Genomic DNA, 23,136 nt, shown 5'->3' with positions numbered 1-23,136 from the left:
GCTTGCTCCAATTAAAGGAAATATCCTTTAACTAAAAAGAGGTGAAAGGAAGCTTGTGTGGAGTATAAACACCAGTATAGACAAACTAGGTCAAATAGTCGGTTTCTGTGGTGTTGATTCGCTATCCTGTTGCTGCCAGTTTGATTCTGTGTGTTCTGCGCCTATTTATCTTATTGCGCAATGAACAATAACAGTTTGACAGAACTCACTAGTGTAACCATTAAGTTACTCACAACGTCTTAAGTATTTAGTTGCTGTCCCAGTGGGATCATACAACAGACTCTGCCAGCTTTATGAGTGATTACTTTTGACAGTTCTCATTAGGCAGAGTGTGCAACGTGTGGGAGAAAATGATACTTCATCAATCTCACCTCACTGTAAATGCATCTTACAGGCTGCTGAACAGAGAACAGGTGTGAAGGAGGGGGTCCAGAACTTATGGAGAATCGCTTTCTAGGCAAGTGATAGTGCTGTAGTCAGAAAAGATTAAAAACACGGGCACAATGCAAAGAATGTTATACAGGTGTGAGTGAGTACAAGGACGTAGTGTCTACAAAGAATTCAGAGAAATTCATACTTGAAAGAAATTTGAATAGCTTACGCCATGTGGTACAAGTTGACAGCCAGTTTACTCCAGATTAAAGTTTGATGGTATCAGCATGAAAAGAAAGAACTTACATTGATGTAGTACTTTTTCTTGCATAGCGAGCATGAGGAAGAGCTCCAGAATCAATGGATTATTTTTACATCAATGTGAGGGAATGCTCTGGTCAGGCCACCCTTTGAATCCTCTATTCTGATCATGGAAGAACAATAAAAATATCCAACCACTGGAAATGGCATAGAGGAGAGCCAAGAAGTTCATAGATCAATCATAGAAACCCAAAAGTGCAGAAAGAGGCCATCTGGCCCATCAAGTCTGCACCGACCACAATCCTACCCAGGCCCTACCCCCATATCCCTACATATTTACCCACTAATTCTTCTAATCTACGCATCTCAGGACACTAAGGGGCAATTTTAGCATGGCCAATCAACCTAACCCGCACATCTTTGGACTGTGGGAGGAAACCGGAGCACCTGGAGGAAACCCACACAGACAGTGACCCAAGCCGGGAATCGAACCCAGGTCCCTGGAGCTGTGAAGCAGCAGTGCTAACCACTGTGCTACCATGTTGCCCCTGTTGTTCCTAAATGTATGAGAAAATGTTTTTAAAAATTAAATTCTTTGGCTTTTTTTTAGGAAGCGAACTGAAGGGTTGCTATGGTATTTTTGGTAGCATATTGCTGGCACCTTGTGGCATGTTTCTCATATTTCCCAGTAAATCTTACCCTCACTTTCCTAGATGACAAAATACCTCCCCATGCTGCACAACGCCACTTCACTTCTACACACCAGTCTGACTCCTCTGTCCTCGGCCCCCTACACAGCTCCAATTAGGCGGAGTGTGTGAGGCACAGCACCTTATCATTCTATCAGGAATTTTACAGTCAGACTTTAAAAATTTCAGTTCTGAACCTCAGCTTATATTTTTCTGTGGGCAACAGGTACTGGAATGGGTACACAAGAATTTATGGGAAGGTGTGGAGTGGGTGGGGGGGATTGTGGGCTGCTTCTTGAAATGGGGATCCACAATGGGACGCGGTGGTCTTTACCCCTGTGTCAGACCTTTTTCTTCCATTATGCTCCTGAACAATTGGAGATTCCTCCCTGGGCAGATTTTCCAAGCTTCCCTTCTCTGCTATTCTGCGATAAAGGTTTACAAATACATAAGGGCTGGAAATCTCGCCACGGGCTTCTCCAGTCCCGCCAACAGCGCACCTCTGCCTGTGTGTTTCCCAACGATGTGGGGTGACAGTGAAGGGATCAGAGAATTCCACCGCTAGTGAACAGCAAGCCGCCTCCTACCGCTGGGAAGCACATGGCTGGGAGGCCGGAGAATCTTACCCAAAGTCTCTGATATGCCTTTTATGTTGTATGAATTTTAAATTTTTGATTTTAAAATTTCCATCCTGGTTTTCATATCCCTCTATTTCCTCGCTCCTCCCTATCTCCATAATCTCCTCCTCCTCTGAGATACCTGCGCTCCTCTAATTCTGACTGCTTGATCATCCGCAAATTTAATTATTCCTTGATTGGTGGCCTGCAGCTGTCTTGGATCCAAGTTCTGGAATTCCCCCCTTAAAACTCTCCACTCTTCAGCTTGCTTTCCTCTTTTAGGACACTCCTTAAAATCTATCTCTTTGACCAAGCTGACCTTATGCTGAACAATTTTGTCTTTTAATGCTCTTGTAAAGTACCTTGGGATGTTTTATGAAGGTAAGGGTGCTATAATAATGAGTTATGGTGAGTTATGTTCATCTGTCTCATTCCCTGATGCTGACAAGAGATTGTCAACCCACAATGTTAACAGTTCCTTCTTCTCTTCACAGATACAGCCTGACCGGCTGAGACTTCCAGCATTCTCTGCTTAATTTTAAATTTGTGGCATAAGAGGTATTTGTTTTTTGTTTCACACACAAGCTGATTCTCTCCCTCCTTCAATGTTAATCTCGGTAAACAGACAGGGTCCAGCTAAACCCAGGTCTGAAGAAGAAACAATGTGCTGCAGTCAGAAGACCAACTGTAAACCATGAGGAAGGAAAGCCTCTGCTTGTGTAATGTTAGATGCCTAAAGGAGGAAATCGAAGTGTGTTCTGCACTGAAAATCGAATAAGGCAAACGTAGCAAAAGTTAATAATGGATTAAATGTAGGACACGTGAACATTTAAAAATGGTTTTTGATCACAACAATGAAAATGTCTCAAAAGTGAAAGTACTGGAAAATTCGCAAGAAGCTTGAGTTGCTGAGTATTTCCAGCATATCTTGTTTTTATTTCAGATTTCCAGTTTGCTTTTGTTTTAACAAAAGATCACATGCTAAATTTTGCTGACTCTCTGGAGATGGGTTGGGAGGAGGAGGACCTTGTAAAATAATGGCAGAAAGTGTCAAAATGGGAGATTGTGACTTCCTAGCATCACAGAGTAGCCTCAAAGGCAGGAATGTCAGTGGCAGCCAATTAAACCAATTAATTGGTCAACTAATGGCTACTCATTTTCTCCAGCATTTTGCTAGCATTGGAATGGCCCCCACCACATGTAGAGACGGCCGGGAAAACCACAACTGTTCCCCCACCAGGTTCTCTGGGGTGAGGCGTGGGCAAGACCTTTCTCAATGGTTAATCCATAGTCCATGGAGAGGCCCCCAGCAGCAATGGCCAATCCTGCAGCTCCAATGCCACCGCTGGAAGGTTCATCTCTCTGATAGCTGGGGCCTTACCCCAATACAATAACAAAACAACTTGGAAGTGCAGCCTCAGAAGTGGCTACCTCTACTGGAGGTGCTGCTGAGCTATTGCCCTCTGCTAGGCTGGCAGCTCAGAGAGGCAGGCCATTATCCTCAATTATATCTTAATTGGCCATCAGTAATATTCCGCCTGAGTCCCTGTTGTCTTTCTAGGACTCACTGGGCCCAGTTTTACTATCAAGTTGCACCCATTTTCGGGTGTGAAAACTTGGTAAAGTCAGGCATGAGGCAAGTAGCACGATCTGTGCCCATGCCAGTTCCCCCTTTACCAAGGCCCGAAAATGGCCACAATCCGCTCCTTGCCCAGAAAGGGTGCGATGGCCATTTAAGTGCATTTGCATGCATTTAAATTGACTTAATGGGCTGCATGCCCAACCTTACCGGCACTTCCCCCTTTACCACCGCGTTCACCCATCCAGAATCGGCATGAAACAGACATGCTCCACCAAAGTCCGATTCGGGCACTCCAGTTAGTGAGGAGGTAAATGCCGAGCGTCCAAAGGCTCTCTGCTTGAGATCGGTTTTGGGGTGGGGGGGGGGGGGGGGGTGTGATGACTCTCTGCCTGTGATCAGTGAGGGGGGAAGGGGGGTCCATTGCCACTCTGCCTGAGATCAGTGAGGGGGAGGAGGGTTCACTGCCATTCTGCCTGTGATCAGTGAAGGGGAAGGGGGGGGCCCGCTGCCACTCTGCCTGAGATCAGTGAGGGGGGAAGGGGGGTCCATTGCCACTCTGCCTGAGATCAGTGAGGGGGAGGAGGGTTCACTGCCACTCTGCCTGAGATCAGTGAGGGGGAATGCAGGGGGAAGGGCCCGTGATCGATCTGGGTGGCCGGGGGGGGGAGGGGGGGTCATTAATGTTGTGGGGGTGGGACAGTGTCTGTGGAGGCCAGGGGAGGCATTATCTGGCCCGGGAAGGGTGTGGCAGGGGAGCAGCATTCTATAATTTTTGCAACACATGTGCAGTTGGAGGCGCCGATCGGAGCTGCAGGGTTTCGGGCGTGTTAAGCCCCAGCCACAGGCTACCACAGCGCGATTCAGAATTGCTGATATTTTTTCAGGCAGAGTGCGTATGGGGGCGCCTGAGAACGGGTCTAAAGGTCGGATCTGAAACACTCCCAGTTTCAAGTCCGCCCAGCACTTAGAATCAAAATGGTAAAATAGGGCCCACTGTCTGTTCCAGTGGCAGGAGAACTCAGGATTTGAAAAGATTTTGGCTGCCAACCTGCCTCTTTATTTCAACTGTGCACTTAGAATGGAGGTTCACAATTTCAATCTATTTTAACATGAGGCAGCAACAACCTTGAGGGTTAAATTGAACATCATTTTGTTCCCGTTCTGCTACATATTTGTCAGCATTCTTATATAACGTGTGCTGGCAACACGGTTAGGATGAATTGAAGGGGATGAGGTTTTAGTGATGGAGATAAATGAAGGAAAGGCAAATACAAAAAGTCCTGACACAAATGCACTAATATAAAAATTGCCTCATTAAAACAAAGAAGGGAAAATAAAAGGATGCTAAACTTAATCATAAGTATTGCCGTTAATGCTAAATCTGTACAGGTGCTGAAACGCCATCATTTGTTGAGTCACTACAGAATTTTTCTACATGATTAGGCTCACTAATTATCCCACCAATTAAACCACTGTTAACATAAAAATATTTCCCTAAATTGAAAGCAAGGCTTAAAAAAGCAAAAAAATGTTCTTTATCTAATGGTGGTTATTGGAAAGCTGTCCAAACTCTCTCGAGCTCTCTCTCCAATGATCGACACCAGCAATACTCTAAAAGTTGTCTAAAAGTCCAAGTAATTGAATCATGTGTGGTATTCATGTGAAAGAGATTCCAACTATCATTCAGTTTTGTTACAGAAAGCTGATAGCTTGGTTGCAGCAACACTTTTTAATTGACTAATTAGTTGTGAAGAACTGTTGTTCGTCCCAGGATGCAGCTGATTAGGGCAGTGGCAGTAGCTAAGTCATCCAGGCCAAAAGAAGTTCCATGTTTGATCCCTGTGTTGTGCTGAGGTAGTTGGTCTCAGCGAGAATGGGAGAAAAGGTCCTGCAATTGGCTAGTGGGAAGGAAATTTGCCCGTTCCTGTTTCTAATTGCTATCTCATGTGTTTGTGTATTCCATCAGTGTACATCTGCCATGTTTCCACAACATGACATGTGAACAAGGCTCTGTATGGGGTGACTGTATCTTTTGGATCTTTTACCACACAGCTGCTTTACTAAATTAATAATCTGTACTTTGAGGATCACAGATTTTTGCACACAAACATAGATGCTTGCGTGCTTATATATCTTACTTACTGTAGAATGTTGGTTAGTCAGTAGCACTGGATGCTGAGTAATCGCCTCCCATGCTGAGAAAACTATTCTAATCAGTTCTTCTGAACCAGTTTGACCTAAAGTTGATTATAAAAGAAAAACAGTATTTAAAAAGTGTACTTTCTGAAAAGTGCTAAATATATTTCTTACATACCTGATTACCATGACAGTTTTATCATTCTGTCAAATTTTACTCTCCAAGTATACATAGTGTAGGATGTCGTGACGTATCACATGGTTAAATTCAGCATGCAGCTAAGCAGAAGGTTCCAGTCAATGTGTGGTCTGTGCTGATCTTTGCTATTTAAACTAGACTGGTCAACTAGGATCTGTTTTTTTGAAGCCTGGCTGGCTTCTGTGTTCGAGGTGATTGTCATGAAGGTGACCAGGTATTTGGTAAGTTAATAAACATTGTCAATATCCAGAAAATTACTGCTGAGCCCATGACAAATTTTCTGACATTTTTTGAGGCCAGATGGTCAAAGTGAGCAGAGGGGTTCTAGGGGAACAGGACTGGTGCAAACTGAAACATAGGTAGCAGAGTTTTGGATGACCCCAAGTTTACAGAGGGTAGAATGTGGGAGATCAGCCAAATGTGTTGGAATAGTCAGGTCTCGAGATAACAAAGTCATGATTGACAAGGGTCAGCAAAATGGTAACAGTGGCCTATTAAGCCAGTTAAATAGAACATAGAACAGTACAGCACAGTACAGGCCCTTCGGCCCTCGATGTTGTGCCGAGCTTTGTCCGAAACCAAGATCAAGCTATCCCACTCCCTATCATTCTGGTGTGCTCCATGTGCCTATCCAATAACTGCTTGAAAGTTCCTAAAGTGTCCGACTCCACTATCACAGCATGCAGTCCATTCCACATCCCAACCACTCTCTGAGTAAAGAACTTACCTCGGACATTCCTCCTATATCTCCCACCATGAACCTTGTAGTTATGCCCCCTAGTAACAGCTACATCCACCCGAGGAAATAGTCTCCGAATGTCCACTCTGTTCTTAGTCCTAGTTACATTACTCCAAATTTTCCAGGACTTCCTCAGGAAAGAGGATAGTGTGGAACAAAGCAAATGTAAATATGCCAGTAGGTGGTATTCCCAACTCTACTTCCTGCCACCACATTTGTAGACCATCCAAACGCAAGGCCACCCCATGCAGTTGGTACTGGGCTTGTGACCCGACTCAGACAGAAGGAGCATGCAGAGAGGACTGAAAAATTAAGTCCCAAATTACATACCTTGTGACCCAGCAGGTTTTTGGGGCCGTTTAAAATATTTATTATATTAAGCTAAAAAGTACCTCAGCTCTGGCTGACCTGCCACAGGATCTACATTGTGATGCCATAGAGTTTGATTAAATATAAATTTTTCCTTGGAGTGCTGAGGAATTCTATGGGTTATGCCCATGGGTTTCCCTATCAGTTGAACAGAATGATGAATTGTTAAGATTAACAACTGCTTGCCAACCTGCCATGTAGAATCATAGAATGGTTATAGCACAGAAGGAAGCCATTGGACACACTGTGCCTATGTCAGCTATGTACAAGGGCAATTCAATTTCCTTTTGGAACTCAGTATGCAATCTGTTTTCACCACCCTCTCAGGCATGGTGGCACAGTGGTTAGCACCACTGCCTTACAGCGCTAGGGTCTCGGGTTCGATTCCCGGCTTGGGTCACTGTCTGTGTGGAGTTTGCACATTCTCTCCATGTCTGTGTGGGTTTCCTCTGGGTGCTCCGGTTTCCTCCCACAGTCCAAAGATGTGCTGGTTGGGTGAATTGGTCATGATAAATCCTCCCTCAGTGTACCGAAACAGGCGCTGGACTGTGGCGACTAGGGGATTTTCACAGTAACTTCATTGCAGTGAGAATGTAAGCCTACTTGTGACACTAATAAATAAACTTTAAAAAAAACTTTAATTTCAGGTCTTAGCCACTTGCTGCATAGAAATGATTTTTCTCATGTGGCCATTGGTTCTTTTGCAAATCACCTTAAATTGATGTTTGGTGGTTCTCTACTCTCTGCCAGCGGGAACTGTTTGTCCCTATCTATTCTGTCCAGACCCTACGTGATTTTGAACATCTGTATCCAATCTCCTCTCGACCTTTTTTCTAAAGAATAGCCCCAGAATCCCCAATCTATCTCTGGAACAATTCTCGTAAACCGTTTCTGCACCCTTTCTAAAACTTGCACATCCTTTCTAAAGTGCACTGTCCAGAACTGGACATCACAAAGGAAAGGGGGGAATTAAAATTACAACTACATGGACACTTTCATGATCTCAGGACATTCCAAAGTGCTTTACAACCAATGATATGATCCAGAAATATAATCACCAATAAACAAGACGTTTATTTCTGTGATTTGAGCCAAAGTGCTTGAGTTGTAAAACTATAGCCAAAATCTTGCGCTGTTTACACCGGTGGTATCTTATGGTCCTGCCAATGGCACACCCCTGCCGCGGGTTTCCCCATGGGGAGGGCTATGTTCAAGGAGAAACCCCGTTGACAATGGCGGGACCATAAGAAAGCACCGCCAGAGAACAGCTTGCCACCTCCCACCACAGCAAAAAACATCACGGAGCAGGAGGAAAATCCTGCCCATCAAGTGTTCTAGACAGCAAAGGAAAGATACCAAACATTCAAGATACAATTAATTTCAGAACATTTTCATGTTTCTTCCTGTTATCATGCTAACACATCCTGCTTACATGAAGAAATTGAATGAATGAGGAAAAACAGGATTCACATTTTTTCTTAAACTAAAATGACGTGCTTACCTACTGCACTTTCGATATTTGTTTCTCCAGAATCAATGGATTTAATGTGAGTCTGAAAACAAACCAACGCACAAAGGTTATGAAGAGATATTTTGAAATGTCTAATCCTCATTATTTTTTGCAGTAAATACTGAAATGTTTATAATTTAACTGAATAAGATTTGGCGAAAAAGGATATAAATGATTTATTTCCCAAACTTTGACCTTAAATATTCCAGACTGTCCTGTCATTGCCTTCAGGAGATAAGACACTTGACAGAGAAGATAACTTCCTCCTTGAAATGTACTGGCATTCCATGTTAACATGGAATGGAACTCCAATGTGAATATTAACTGGCAAACTTAGAAGAGAAACAAATCCACTTACCACAAACTAGGGTGTATAGCTGTTCCAAAGTTAATCCTGAACAGCTCTGTTAGCTGAAACTTTGAAAATAAATCCATGATCTAGGCTATTTTTCTGGCTTGATTATACAAAGCCTTAAGGAGAAAAAATTGAAATCAGGAGAACTAACAGAATTTGGAAAGTTTAGGTAAATAGTGAAAATCTAAGAGGGGAAGTAACAATTTTGTTATTTTTCTGTTGCAAGTTTTCTGACTGGAAGAGCTGGAGCAGAATTTCCAGGTTGTTATGATGGGGCCAATGCCCTGGCCATAGGAAAAATAAGTTGTGGGGTCTGCGTGCACCCCTGTATTGCTACAGTGGGTCGCAGACATTGCTGGATTCTTCATGATTGGCAGGAAATGCCAAAGCAGCAGGTGGAGGCAATTCAGATCAGGTACAGCAGCTCTCTGGGGCTTCAGTTATCTACTGCTCCTGCAGGCTGTTGTGGCCAACTGGATTCAGACCAATGGATATTCATCCATGACAACGTGCCAGAACTATATTGTGGTTTGTGATTATGTAACTGAGAAAGGTGTCATTTCTTGGGACCAAGGAGAATCCTTCAAATTTAGTTACCATGAAGCAAGCATGGTAACTGATATAATATAATCACCAATAAACAAGACGTTTATTTCTGCGATTTGAGCCAAAGTGCTTTAGTTGTAAAACTATAGCCAAAATCTTGTGCCGTTTACACCGGTGGTATCTTATGGTCCTGCCAATGGCACACCCCTGCCGCGGGTTTCCCCATGGGAGTGGGTGGCCAGGGTGTGAATGGAGCATGCCTTGCCCATGGGTTACAGGAGAAAATGAGGAAGAGGTTCTCTGAACTAAGGAAGAATTCCAAAGCATGGCTGAAAGAAAATTAATGCATTTACTATGCACACATCAAGCACTGACTCCATAACATGATGTCACATCAGCAATGTAACACAGAAGGCAGTGACTCCCATCCCACATATTTTGCATTCCCTGATTACCATGTCCGTAAAACTTTAGCTGTAATTTGGTGGCTGCTGGGCAAAGACTTCCTTTGCCTCACACAACTGTTGTAGTATTTGGCACCAAATTCTCAAGGGCAGTTTGGGCTACTTGCAAGTGTAGTAATTTCTTCACAGAAGGTAGAGTGTAGTTTGATTAGTTAGTGCATCTCATGACAAATGCAAATGCTGAAAGCATCTGTTTTTACAGAAGGCTGTAAAAAGCATTAAGAGAATTTTGGAGGAAAGCACAGTTAACCACTTTGAAGCTGTGGTGGTATAGAATTTGATGGCTTCATGTCATCCCAATAATGTACAAGTAATCGCTTCAACTTCTTTTTCTTGCTCCTTAAGCTTGCATATTAGCAATATCCTGCACTTGTGCCCAACAACAACACTGTACTTCTGGCCATGCTACTGTGTGCAAGGTTTAGACACACATTATCCCATGCTATGTGCCTTCTAATGGATAGGAGCAGGAAGGTGGCATATATACAAGTATCTGTCAAGAGCTTCAGATTCCAGCTCGCACCCAGTTTACATACGTACATAATCGAGGACGCTGATGAAGGATGAAGGGGTAGTATCTGGTGAGGAATGGAGCACCAACAGCAGAGTTCCAGGTACTGTAGAGCAGTACAAAATGAAGGCACCTTGGCTGTTGCTTGGTAGAATGAAGGCCTATCATATTCATACCTGCAATAGGGCTGTAGTTAGAAACCTTGATGGCTTTGGGTGTAACATCAATAAGGCCCAACATCTTAGAAAGGCTTGTGATCTGTTAGAATAGCGCTGCTGCCTCCTTTCCAAAGAGACAAAAGTGTTCTCCTTTGCAAACCTCACTTTGGAATGCTTAATGCTCTCTCCACTCACATTGTCTGTACCTTTAAGACTTGATTAGCTGTATTAGCATTGATTAGCTTGATTAGCATTCCAATCATTATTCTGTAAATTGAGTTTGTGTCTCTGTATGCCCTGTTTGTGAGCACATCTCCCACTCCACCTGACGAAGGAGCAGCACGCTCCGAAAGCTAGTGGCTTTTGCTACCAAATAAACCTGTTGGACTTTAACCTGGTGTTGTATCGAGTGCAGGGAGGGGCGGGGGTGGTATTCACTCAGCTGTAGACAATTTCGCAGATCTTTGGGGTGTTCTCCAGACCCCTGCAAATCCTTTAGACTGCAAAGTCCAACTATCAGCTTTCTGAGATGTTCTCTCACTTTAGGTGTCTCACAGGTAGACAAGAGGGAAGCTAAAGTGGGAGGGCCGAGTATACCTTCCCCTGATCTCACGTATATAACAATACTGGGCTTGTGTCTACTGCAGGCCATGATGTAGGCTCTTCTTTCTCTCAACTAACACCCCTAATCAGTGGCACGGTGGTTAGTACTGCTGCCTCACAGCGCGAGGGACCCGGGTTCGATTCCCAGCTTGGGCCACTGTCTGTGCGGAGTCTGCACGTTCTCCCTGTGCCTACATGGGTTTCCTCCAGGTGCTCTGGTTTCCTCCCACAGTCCTAATACGTGCTGGTTAGGTGCATTAGCCATGCTAAATTCTCCCTCAGTGTACCTGAATAGGCGCCAGAGAGTTGGAATTAGGGCATTTTCACAGTAACTGCATTGCATTGTTAATGTATGCCTACTTGTGATACGAATAAATAAACTTCAAACTTTAATCCTTATACTAGGGATTCCAACTCATGCTAAGTCTATCTCGAAGTGACAAAAAAAAAGCTTTAGGGTCTTCAGCTCCTTTATGTCCACCTGGTCCTGTAGCTGCACAGCCGACCTTTGTTCCCCTTTGATTGCACTCCCTAGGATCCTACCCAGCGTATATGATGATCCCCATCATAAGAAAATGGGTCAGGGTTCTCTTGAAGTCAGGTGAGCAGCCAGGAGTCCCATCTCTGTCTTCCTTTTAAAAACAAAATCCACTCTTGGAGAAAATCCAGACCGCTAATGTTTAACAAAGGTGTAATCTCTATTTTGGGTATAGTTTTTAAAGCCGCTTTTTATAACCAAATACCTGACAGTTAAAGACAAAAAAATCAATAGTCAAAACTTCCAGTTTAACCACACGGAGAGGTCATGTTAAAAAGTAAAGGAAAGTAAAGTTTATCTATTAGTCACAAATAGGCTTACATTCACACTGCAATGAAGTTACTGTGAAAGCCCCCCTAGTCGCCACATTCTGGTGCCTGTTCGAGTACACTTAGAGAGAATTTTAGCATGGTCAATTCACCTCACCTAAAAAGGTGAGATAAGAAAATGAAATGAAAATCTAAACAGCAGAGGAAAAATCCCAACTAAAAGATAAAAGAACTTTAAATTTGAAAGGGCATTTTGGAAGCAAGATCCCTCTCCTTTGCATAAAATTTTAATGCATGTGCCAGTCAAAGTAAAAAGTAGCTACAGAAAGAGCAGATCTTGACATTATTCAAGTCTTGTTAAAGTCCACCTGGCAGGTGAGTGTTTTCAAGTAAAACTATTCCTGATGCAGTTAGGGAATTATTTTGCTTTTAAGATCTCGGGCAGAATTTTCCAGCCGTTCTTGCTGGCGGGATTCTCTGATCTTGCTGCAGTGAACGAAGATTTGGCTAAGGGCTATATTCTCCGTCCTTCACCTGCAGCAGTGGCAGGGCACGAACGGCTGGAAAATTCCGGCCCTCATCTTTCAGGAAAAGAAAAGTTTGATCTTTCCCAAATGAAAATGTGCAGTTTTGAATTCCCAATCCACCAGCTGATATTAACATATTCACTCAGTGAGTAGCTCAGTAGAGCTTAGCATTGATCCCAGACATTTTAGTCAGAATTTTACCGGCACGCCCGCCCAAGGCTCGTACGATTGCGCCCGAGGTCAACAGAGAATGCTGTTCTGCGAGCTTGTCCGCCCCGATTTCGGGATGGGCGTGCCAGTAAAATTAGGGCCTTTGTTTCATTTCTGGATGACAACAGAGGCACCAGAAAATGGAAACTTCACTACCAAACTGGTAGTGACTATTCCAGTCTAAAAAATAAAAGAGGAAACACAGAAACGTCCATTTAAATCAAGGGTAATGCTACCTGGGAAGCATTTAAAAAACAGCTTACGCCGCAGAAAATTCTGGTGGCACTGTATTTTGAACAAGGCATTTGGGCAGTTTGAAATCATATTTTCATTTTTGTGCCAACCAGTGAGTTACACTGCGTCAGTGAGTTGTAAGTGGGGCAGAACTTAGAGCAGGACTTAGAGCAAGCAATATATTTTACAGCTAACAAACTATTTACTCAGCAGAGTCAATTTAAACTAGACACTGCAGCAAACAGTCGACAGAGTCTATTTAAAAAAATCTCCACTGGAATCATGATTAAAACCATGTAAATTGTGTGCATAAAATCAATCCAAATCACTCACAGCGGTCAGTCCAGGCTCCATTCAATTTACATGTAACTAAGCTCTATGCACTGCATTTGCTGGAGACATGACCCTGCTTTTATTGGGCGAGGTTTCTATGGTTCTGGCCAGCAATAGTGGCGTCACTATATGTAGCCATGGAGATTGTGCAGATCCATCAAGAATTCAGTAAGAATTCTATAAACTTATATGCAGAAGTACTTAATGTGAACAGCAATTATTATGGCTGGACTGTGTTCATTCATAAAGCTCCATAATAAAAAGGTGAACTTTAGGGGGCTTTAGTTCAGTCGGGGCAGCATGGTCGGTGCAGGCTTGGAGGGCCGAAGGGCCTGTTCCTGTGCTGTAATTTTCTTTGTTCTTTTCGCCAGTTCACTATGAAAGCAAAGATAACTTTAACCTATTTCTTTAATAATGCAAATACAGGAGTTCTTTCTAATCTGAAGAACAGATTAATTGACCATGGGGGCAATCTTACCACCTGTTCACACCACGCTCCCGCTGCAGCGAAGATGGAGAATTTGGTGACAAGCCAAATCTCCGTTCACTGCAGCGGGATGGGAAAATCCCACCGGCTTGAATGGTCAGAAAATTCTGGCCCATTTATCTCATTTGGTATTTGTGGGTCCTGGCTGTGCACATATTGGTTGCTGTATTTGACTGGGGGTCGTGAATAGTGTGGGATGTTATATAGCATGGTTTATAAAATAAGCTCATGTCTTCTTTGAAACTTCAATTACAGTCACTAGTAATTCTTTACTTACAAGCAATGCTCCACAATTGACAAGAAATTCCTTGGTGATAATCTGTGGCCTAAAAATCTGAAAAATAGATTTATGATGCACATCCTTAGCAACACTTAATTTTAAAAAAAGCATCACCTAATTTTACACATCCCTAACACTCTTATTGTGCTCAGCGCAGAGAGCATATTACTACACGATGAACATTTCCTTCTCTGTCAGGTGGTTGATAAATGCAAGTTTTACTTGCTTCTTTTGAATCGATTGCTCTCAAGCATTCATATCTAGACAAACAATTCAATAGAATTATTGAATAGTTATAGCACAGAAGGTGGCCAATCAGCCCATCATATCTGTGCTGGCTCCCTGCAAAAGCAATTCACCTAATCCCACTACCCTGTCCTTTCCATGTAGCGCTGCCATTATTTTCTCTCCAGATGGTTATCCAATTTCCTTCTAAAAACCATGATTGAATCTGCCTCCACCCACATTCTCAGCTAGTAAGTACATTCCAGATCTTGTGTAACAATTATTTCCTCATGTCGCTGTTGGTTCTTTCATCACTCACCTTAAATTAGCGTCCTCTGGTTCTTGATTCTTCCTCCAAGGAGATCAGTTTCTCCTCATCCATTCTGTCCAGACATCTCTGCTGGAATTCCACCGCCCCGCCCGCCACGGAATTGGAGCAGGCGAGGGGTGGAGAATGGAAATGTCCGTTGACCTCGGGTGGGATTTTCCAGTCTTGGGTTGAGCAAGGCCATAAAATCCCACCCCTCGTGTTTTGGATATCTCAATCAAATCACCTCTTAACTTTCTCTTCTCAAAGAACAACCGCCTAGCTTATTCAATCTAGTTACTAACTGAGGTCCCCCCATCCCTGGACCTTTCTCGTAACATTTTTCTTCATCCTCGTTAATGCCTTCACATCCTCCCTGAAGTGTGGTGCCCAGAACTAGACACAATACTCCAGCTGAATCTGAAACCAGTTCGTTCTTTTGCTTTTATACCCTGTGCCTCTATTTATTAAGGGCGAGGATCCTGTATGCCCCTTTAGCCACTTTCTCAACCTGCCTTGCCATCTTCAATGCTTTATGCACACAAACCCCCAGCTCTCCATTCCTGCACCTTTTTTGGAGTTGGATCCTTTATTTTAAATTCACTCTCCTTATTCTTCCTAACAAGCATTCTCACTTCACATTTCTCTGCACTAAATTTTATCTGCCATTTGCCCATCTATTCACCCAGCCTATCTAAACCTCTTGAAGACTATCCAATCCTCTTCTTAGTTCACCTACTTCAGTTATATGTCATCTGCAAATTTTGAAATTGTGCCCTGCACACCCAAACCCAGGTCATTAATACAGATTAAGAACAGCAGTGATCCTAATACTGACCACAGAGGAAATCCACCATATACTTTTCTCCAGTCAGCAAAACAATCATTCACCAGTACTGTCTGTTTCCTGTCTGTCAACTTTATATCCATGCTGCCACTGTCCCTTTTATTCTTTGGTTTTTCACTTGACGAGACTGTTATGTGGCACTTTAATAAATGCCTTTAGGAAGTCCGTGTACATCCCATTGACCAAAATACTTTCATCGACCCTCTCTGTACTTAATTAAAAAACTCAATCAAGTTAGTTAAACACAATTTGCTTTAACATGTCTAAGATGGCTTTCCTTAATTAACCCATATTTGTTTAAAGTGACTGTTAGTTTTGTCCCAAATTATGTTTTTTTAAAAGCTTTCTCATGACTGAGGTTAAACTGACTGGCCTGTAGTTGCTGGGCTCATCCTTGCACACCTTTTGGAACGAATGGGGCCAGATTCTCAAAGGACCACAGGATCGGGACCTGGTCTGGGTGGGAATTAAAAATCATGGTCCAAAGATGTGCGGGTTAGGTTGATTGGCCAGGTTAAAATTGCCCCTTAGAGTCCTGGGATGTGTAGGTTAGAGGGATTAGCGGGTAAAATATGTGAGGGTAGGGCCTGGGTGGGTTTGTGGTCGGTGCAGACTCGATGGGCCGAATGGCCTCCTTCTGCACTGTAGGGTTTCTATGATTCTATGAAGAGGGTATAATGAGCATTAGCATGAGTGCTGCTTTGATCCTTCTCGTCCATGGCTGCTTCCTGTCATGTTCCACCTCAAGGTGCTGCCTTTCTAATCAGTAATGTGGTTGCCACCTGTCTTTGTTGCTGGTAGCAGGTAGGCAGATCCCACCTCCTGAAGACCAGCCTAATTGGGCACCAGGCCTCTCAGCCAATTAAGCCACCTGCATTTAAATACCATTGTGCAAGAAATTTTTGATAGACAGGAGAGTGAAGGGTTATAGGGGGCAGATGGCAAAGTGGAGTTGAGACACAACCAGGTCTGCCATGATCTCATTTCATAGCAGAGCAGGCTCAAAGGGCTGAATGGCCCACTCCTACTCATAAGTCCTAAAAGCAAGGCAACTCAGGCACAGGGTTGGGACTTGGAATTCATCCGAATGGCTTATTCCTGCTTCTATTTTCCATGTATGTAACTTAAAGGTTACAATAGGCCTGGGCAATGGGAAGCACTTGATGCTTCCCCTCCTCCTGTAAAATCTCGACAGGTCAGGGGTGGGCAGGGAGGCAATAGGGAGGCAATAGGGAGGCAATAGGGAGCCCCCCCCCCCCCCCCCCCCACTGGATTTTATGTGTACATCCTCTGCCTTCAAACCCACCTGTGGGGAATGTAAAATCCAGGCTGATGGGCCAGTTATTCCCAGTAACTCCCTGTTTCTCCCCTGCTCTTCATCCCTTTTTTCACTTCTCTCCCCTTCACCTCCTTGCCTAAATCTTTTTCCCCTGCCCATTTGTCATCTTTTCCCTTCCGTGTTCTTGGTTCAATTCAGATATCGCCCCTTACACCAACACTGGTTAATCGGACATATTCCCCTTAATTTTGACTCACCATCTATCAAGCCATTGGAGAACAACAACAACCTGTGTCTACACCTTTAATGCAGTAAAGCACTTGACAGGAGCATTAGTGAACAATATTTGACATTGAGACACATTAGGAGATATTAGGCCAGATGATCAAAAGCTTAAAGAGATGGTTTAAGGAGAGTCTTAAAGGAGAGGCAATGAAACCATTAAGTACATAAGTTGATGGAATTTTAACACTTTCCATTGCATTACATATGAGCTGAGAAATGAGAATATTTGGCTTTATTGTATATAATAATTTTGAATATTAGTTTTGGCATTGTCTGAAATAAACTTTTTAAAAATTCATTTGTGAGACATGGGCTTCGCTGGCTGGCCAGCATTTATTGACCATCCCCTAATTGCTCTTGTTCAGAAGGCCGTTGAGAGTCAACGACATTGCTGTGGCTCAGGAATCACATGTAGACCAGACTGAGAAAGGACGGCAGATTTCCTTCCCTAATGGACATCAGTGAACCAGATGGGTTTTTCCGACAATCGACAATGGTTTCATGGTCATCAGTCGATTCTTAATTCCAGATTGCTTTTTTATTGAATTCAAATTCCACCATCTGCTGTGGCGGGATTCGAACCCAGGTCCCCAGAACATTCGCTGAGTTTCTGGATTAATAGTCTATAGTGATAACACCACTAGGCCATCGCCTCCCCCAACTGCATATAATTTTTGAAATGCTCAGTCAAATAGTTCAAAGAAAATCAGTGGAATCAGCTTTAATTTTTTTTCCTCCAGTAAGTTTCTCTCTCATTGCCTCCTACCTTCCATGAATATTTTCCAAAGCATATCATTTCCTGATGTTAGTGTTGGTACTTTTTCAATAAAGCAGAAACAACTTAGGGTTGACATTGCAGTTAGAAAATATTGATTCAACGTGCTTTGAGAAACCATTGCATTGAAACCATATCCAATTCTTTTGCCTTGAAGATTTCTGAATTTTAAACAAGAAAGCTTTCGTGCATTTTGCACTAAACTTGGATAACTATCTTTCATCACGACACCACTTCTGTTGCAACAAAGCCCATATGTACGATGAAAAATGTTGCTCGAGATGATCTACAACCATCACGACTATTTTTTTTCAAAGCTAATATCTGACCTCAAAAGTTATTGCTTTTTAAAAAAATTGATTATTTGTTCTATCTCCTTAGTTAAAAACACTGAATTTTCTTTGTTATTTCATCCCAATTTTCTCAAAACATTCTGGTAGATTCATTTGGAGATTTGCATGAATATCTTACACTTAGTACAACTACAAGGTAAATTAATATTTCAATACAACTAGGTAACAAACATCCAATTTTTTGCTTCTTTCATATATTAATTTCATGGCTAGAAGTGTGGGCGCACACACACACATACAGTTAAGCGACTCTGTTTTCAGCACTGGAAACCTTTAGAAATTAAACTCTTTCTCTTCTCAGTCATACATAAAAAATAGGAACAGGAGTTAGCCATTCGGCCCTTTGAGCCTGCTCCACCATTCATAATGATCATGGTTGATTAGCCAACTCAGTAGCCTGATCCCGCCTTATTCCCATATCCTTTGATCCCTTTCACCCAAAAGCTATACCTAACTCCTTCAGGCAAGTGCCTAAAATTATATTACCTGAGCTGTCACAAGATGGAGCATTACAGGCATCATGGGAAGGCATGTCTTCAAATGTTTTGCTTGAATAGTTGATGGATGCTTGCGTCCGGAAACGTTACACAGTGCAGAAAGAACACCACCTATTGGGTAAGTAATTTTTGTAAGTTGATAACTTAACTCCATGAATAAAATGATTAACAATAAATTGCAACAATTCATGGTGGTAGTGTGTAAAACCAACAGATATTGATCTGAAATATTGAAGCAAACCTGCCACTTTATATCATTTTTGTGTCCACACTGAGAATATGACATATACTACTGGTCATCACAGTTCAAAAAGCATTTTTGTTTTTATTTAAAAATACAGAATAGAGCAACCAGAATGATTTGGGGGATGGAGGGATTGGAATTTGAGAAATGATCATGTGAATTGAGAATGTTCTCACTGGAAAAGACAGGATTGGGAAGTGATAAGATTTTTGCTTTTAATAATCTAAAGGAATTGAATAATGTAGAATATTACAACATATTCACCATGTCCAGAAGGCCATATCCTGCTGCTGTGGGGGACCGGGGGTGGGGGGGGTAGAGTTGTAGTGTAAAAGTTTTTAAAGTTTATTTATTAGTGTCACAAGTAAGCTTATATTAGCACTTCAATGAAGTTACTGTGAAAATCCCCTAGTCGCCACACTCCGGCGTCTGTTCGGGTACACTGAGGGAGAATTTAGCATGGCCAATGCATCTAACCAGCGTGTCTTTCAGACTGTGGGAGCACCCAGAGGAAACCCATGCAGACACAGGGAGAATGTGCAAACTCTGCATAGACAGTGACCCAAGTTAGAATCGAACCCGGGTCTCTGGCCCTGTGAGGCCCACCGTAAATAGTAAGATCACATGACGAGTATGCTAAAGATAGTTCTATGTGAAGCCTCTTTCTAAGCCTTGTACTGTATATAGTTAAAAGAATGTTTAATAAAAGTTACGGTTTACCATCAGCCTTACCTCCACCTGTCATTGTTGATCCTAACCTAGGACTACCTAAGACCCACAATGGTGATAACACCAGGGGTAAATAGAAGTTTAATCTCAAGCTCCTCAGGACATCCCAAAGAACTTACAGCTAATTAAGTATTTGTGAAGTCACTGTTGTAATGTGGCAAACACAACAGCCAATTTACAGACAGCAAGCTCAAATAAACAGCAAAAAGATAATGAGCAGATCGTCTGTTCTTGTGATGTTGACTGAGGTAAAAATATCGGTGAAGACACTCTCCTGCACCACTGGCAGCTTTATGCCTGTATCAGGACTATAGAATCTGCAGCATGTTTCACAGTTCTGTTATACAACTCCTTTTTGAATCAAGGCTGCCGTAAGTATTGTTACCCTGTGAGGATTCTGTTTGCAGGATCTAACATTGGATAGGATAATGGCACATATAACTGGCAACCTTAAGCTTCTGTGGTGGTAACATTGCACTTAGCTTTCAGTCTTTCCTGCTCCTTCTCCTCTCCCTCCAAACAGCACACATACAATTCAATTCTGAACAGGTGGGAGAATGAAGTACTTGCAAATTCTCAGTTCTGATTAGAAGCTACGAGGTGCCTTGCAGAGCCACTGCAAAGAAAAACTCTTGACATTTCGACATCTCAACTTCTCAACCAGTCATGGTCCAATTTGCTGCCGGTTGTTTTAAAAAGATTTAGACTGTTAGGTTGATTGGCCATGTTAAATTGACCCTACTATCAGGGGATTAGCAGGGTTACGGGAATAGAGCCTGGGTGGGATTGTGGTCAGTGCAGACTTGATGGGCCGAATGGCCTCCTTCTGCACTGTAGGGATTCTATGATTCTATTCTATGATTTCAGACACAGGCCAAACTGAACATTCCCAGTTGATATCAAGAGCATGTGCATGTGGCCTGTGACCAACCTAAGGGAGGATGCAAGACCAGATGCTGCTTCTGTGACTTATAAATATTTAAATCAGAGTGTTTCATGTTTGGCTTGCTGCCCCTGCCATATCTGCAACTTGAAATGCATATTAAGCACAAATTGGGTGAAACTGCCTCTGTCCCATTTTGCTCTGTTGCACATACCTGGTGCACCTGAAATGTTAAGACAAGAATATTGTCCCAAAGATAAATTTTACATAACAAATTCCCAGGGCCAAACAAGTCATTAATTTAAATCAGTAGCATAGCTTATTATAACTATTGCTGGGTGAAATGAATAAAAACCTTAGCAATTGATTTGTTACTTTTTATTTGTCAACACACTGCCTAATCCCCCTGGTGTGAAAACTGTTCATGCAGCGATAGATGCTTAATCTGCTTAGTCAATGGACACGTTCATGTTAGCAGAGGTGTGAAATAGATCAGGCAAGAATATGCCAGTTGGAATTTGGGTCATAAATTTTCAGATCAACTGTTAAAAACCCAAGTCCCTCAGAGTTGAGGAGCACAGCAGCTGCGTGAACCAACCCTGTTCGGGAAATGCTGGAACAGCTGAGTGTCGCATCTGACTGAAATGCTGGGATATTGCAGAGTCAGGGAACAAAACAGTCAGCTGTGACATTCAACTCTGTTTTGCTTCTGACTCTGTGATCTCCGAGCATTTCAGTCCCTTGGTATTTCAATCAGTTGTGAGACTCAGCTGTTCCAATGACATGCAAACAAACTTTGTCCCACAGCTAGCTGTTCTGTTCCTGATTGCGATGTCATTTCAGTCAGCAAGATCCAACTGTTTTGTTAGGTTACACGGTAATGCCGTAGCATTTTGTCGGCGAGTCTGCAGCCATATCCTCTTCGGCTCCCAGCAAAACCATTACACGTTGGTTATCAGATTCCATTCATCTTCCCAGCTGCCTCACCCAGGCTGAAACCAATGGGCGGTACCTTGATGCCCTGTTCAACTTTGAGCCGAGTTGCAAACTTAACTCGACTAATCTGGCCACCACAATATTTCCAAATCATATCCTCCCGAATGCTGTGAACTATTTCATAACTATGTCACTGCCAGACTAGAGGGTAGAAATTGATATGCGTTGTGGGCATGTTTCAGACGCAAAATGGATCCAATAGCGACAAATTTAATAGCGAGATGGCCGATGCCCAATCTACACATGCATTTGGGCCCATTAAAGTCTTTGCATGCCTTGTTCGAACATCTGCAACTGGCGTTAGATGCCGTGCATACGTTAATTCGGGGCTCGATGCTGTTGAAGCGCATTTCTGCAGAATTTCCAAGGATGAGGAGAGCTGGTGGAGAGCCTATTCCGCTGACAGTTCTTCAAGTGACTGTCAACAAAAGATAATTTAAATTAAAAATTTTCTGAAGAAAATCCAAAAACTGATCAAACAGAAAGGGTTCCATCCAAACAAAGGGCGAAATTCTCTGGCCTCCCTGCCGCTTGTTACCCGCCGGCGGGAGGTGGTGTGTTGTTTGCTGGCAGTGGGATTCTCTGGTCCCGCCGCTGTCAATGGGAATTCCCATTGACGTCACCCCATGCCGATGGGAAACCCGCAGGCAGGGGTGCGCTGCCAGCGGAAACGGAGAATCCCGCCAGCATGAACGGCCGGAGAATTCTGGCCAAATTCCGTGACCAACTCAACAAATTGAAAAAAATTCAACAGGCGATTTCAGGAGTTAGACAGGATGGGACATATCATTATGTTTGCCTCAAATCCTTTTTTTCAAGTGGACATTGGAGAACTGACAGCAAAATTTCAGCAGGTGTTCGAACAAAGCAGTGGACTTGACATGGAAATAATCATCAAGCAAAATGACATAGAGCTGAAAGCTAGATCAAGGGACATGGACTTATGGGGTCTAGTAAACCGAGAGAAGTATCCTCTTCTGACATCGTGTACACTCAAGGTGAAAGCCTACTTTAGACCCGCATGCCTTTTTTCCCAGATGAAACTCATCAAGTCCAAGTATCGCACTCATTTCACAGATGCCCATCTGATGGACTGTATGAGATTGGCCATCTCAAACTACAGCCCAGACTTTGCAGCACTCACAGATAGTGTGCAAGCACACTAAGAATAGGTGAGTGTTATGCTTAGGTACATTGTGAGGGGGGGGTGGTTTAGCAACACTGAATTTTTAAGAGTAGATCTTGTGCTGCATTTTGATGCTAAAAGTGATCTTGTACTTAAAAAGGTTAGAGACCACTGACTTACTACTTCAGATAAGACAAGTGATCAATCATTCAGTATCATCAATGTGTGAGCTACTCGAGGAACAGCAACAGGTGCCAACAGTGCATGTAAAGTTTTTAATCAATACCCAAGGATTTTCTATAGAGTTCTCAAACTCACCATTCTGCCAAACTCACGTCTCATGCTAAGTACCAAATATCTATTAGCCAGCCATGGCAACCATAGTGGCTCCCGAATGCATTGATTTCTGAACCCTCATGCTCAATTCTAGATCTCACCTTGTTCTTCCCTATTCTATCTCTGCAACTCCCTTCAGTGCTACATCCCAGCTCTTTTAACTCTTTTTATTATGCATTTTTCCACCTTGGTGGCAAAGCCTTCAGTATGCTTCCGCCCTCTGGAATTCATCTTTTAAAACCCACTCCATCTTGCTTCACCTCGT

At 42.9% G+C, this 23,136-nt stretch overlaps 1 protein-coding gene across 1 annotated transcript in view; it reads right to left on the bottom strand.

Moving 5' to 3' along the window:
- ulk4 (unc-51 like kinase 4) overlaps positions 1 to 23,136 on the bottom strand; it is a 381,891-nt gene that overhangs the window by 201,744 nt on the left and 157,011 nt on the right. The window contains exons 24-27 of the mRNA XM_078229306.1: positions 18,547 to 18,668; positions 13,987 to 14,043; positions 8,466 to 8,517; positions 5,664 to 5,758 (exon numbers count right to left, since the gene is read on the bottom strand). Coding sequence (XP_078085432.1) covers positions 5,664 to 5,758; positions 8,466 to 8,517; positions 13,987 to 14,043; positions 18,547 to 18,668 — 326 coding nt within the window. The remainder of the gene's footprint in view (positions 1 to 5,663; positions 5,759 to 8,465; positions 8,518 to 13,986; positions 14,044 to 18,546; positions 18,669 to 23,136) is intronic.

Source organism: Mustelus asterias, chromosome 2 (genome assembly GCF_964213995.1).
Source record: "Mustelus asterias chromosome 2, sMusAst1.hap1.1, whole genome shotgun sequence".
In the NCBI taxonomy this organism is placed as follows: Eukaryota; Metazoa; Chordata; class Chondrichthyes; order Carcharhiniformes; family Triakidae; genus Mustelus; species Mustelus asterias.
Note: the sequence above shows the minus strand (reverse complement) of the source record. Positions and strands in the feature narration are given on the sequence as shown.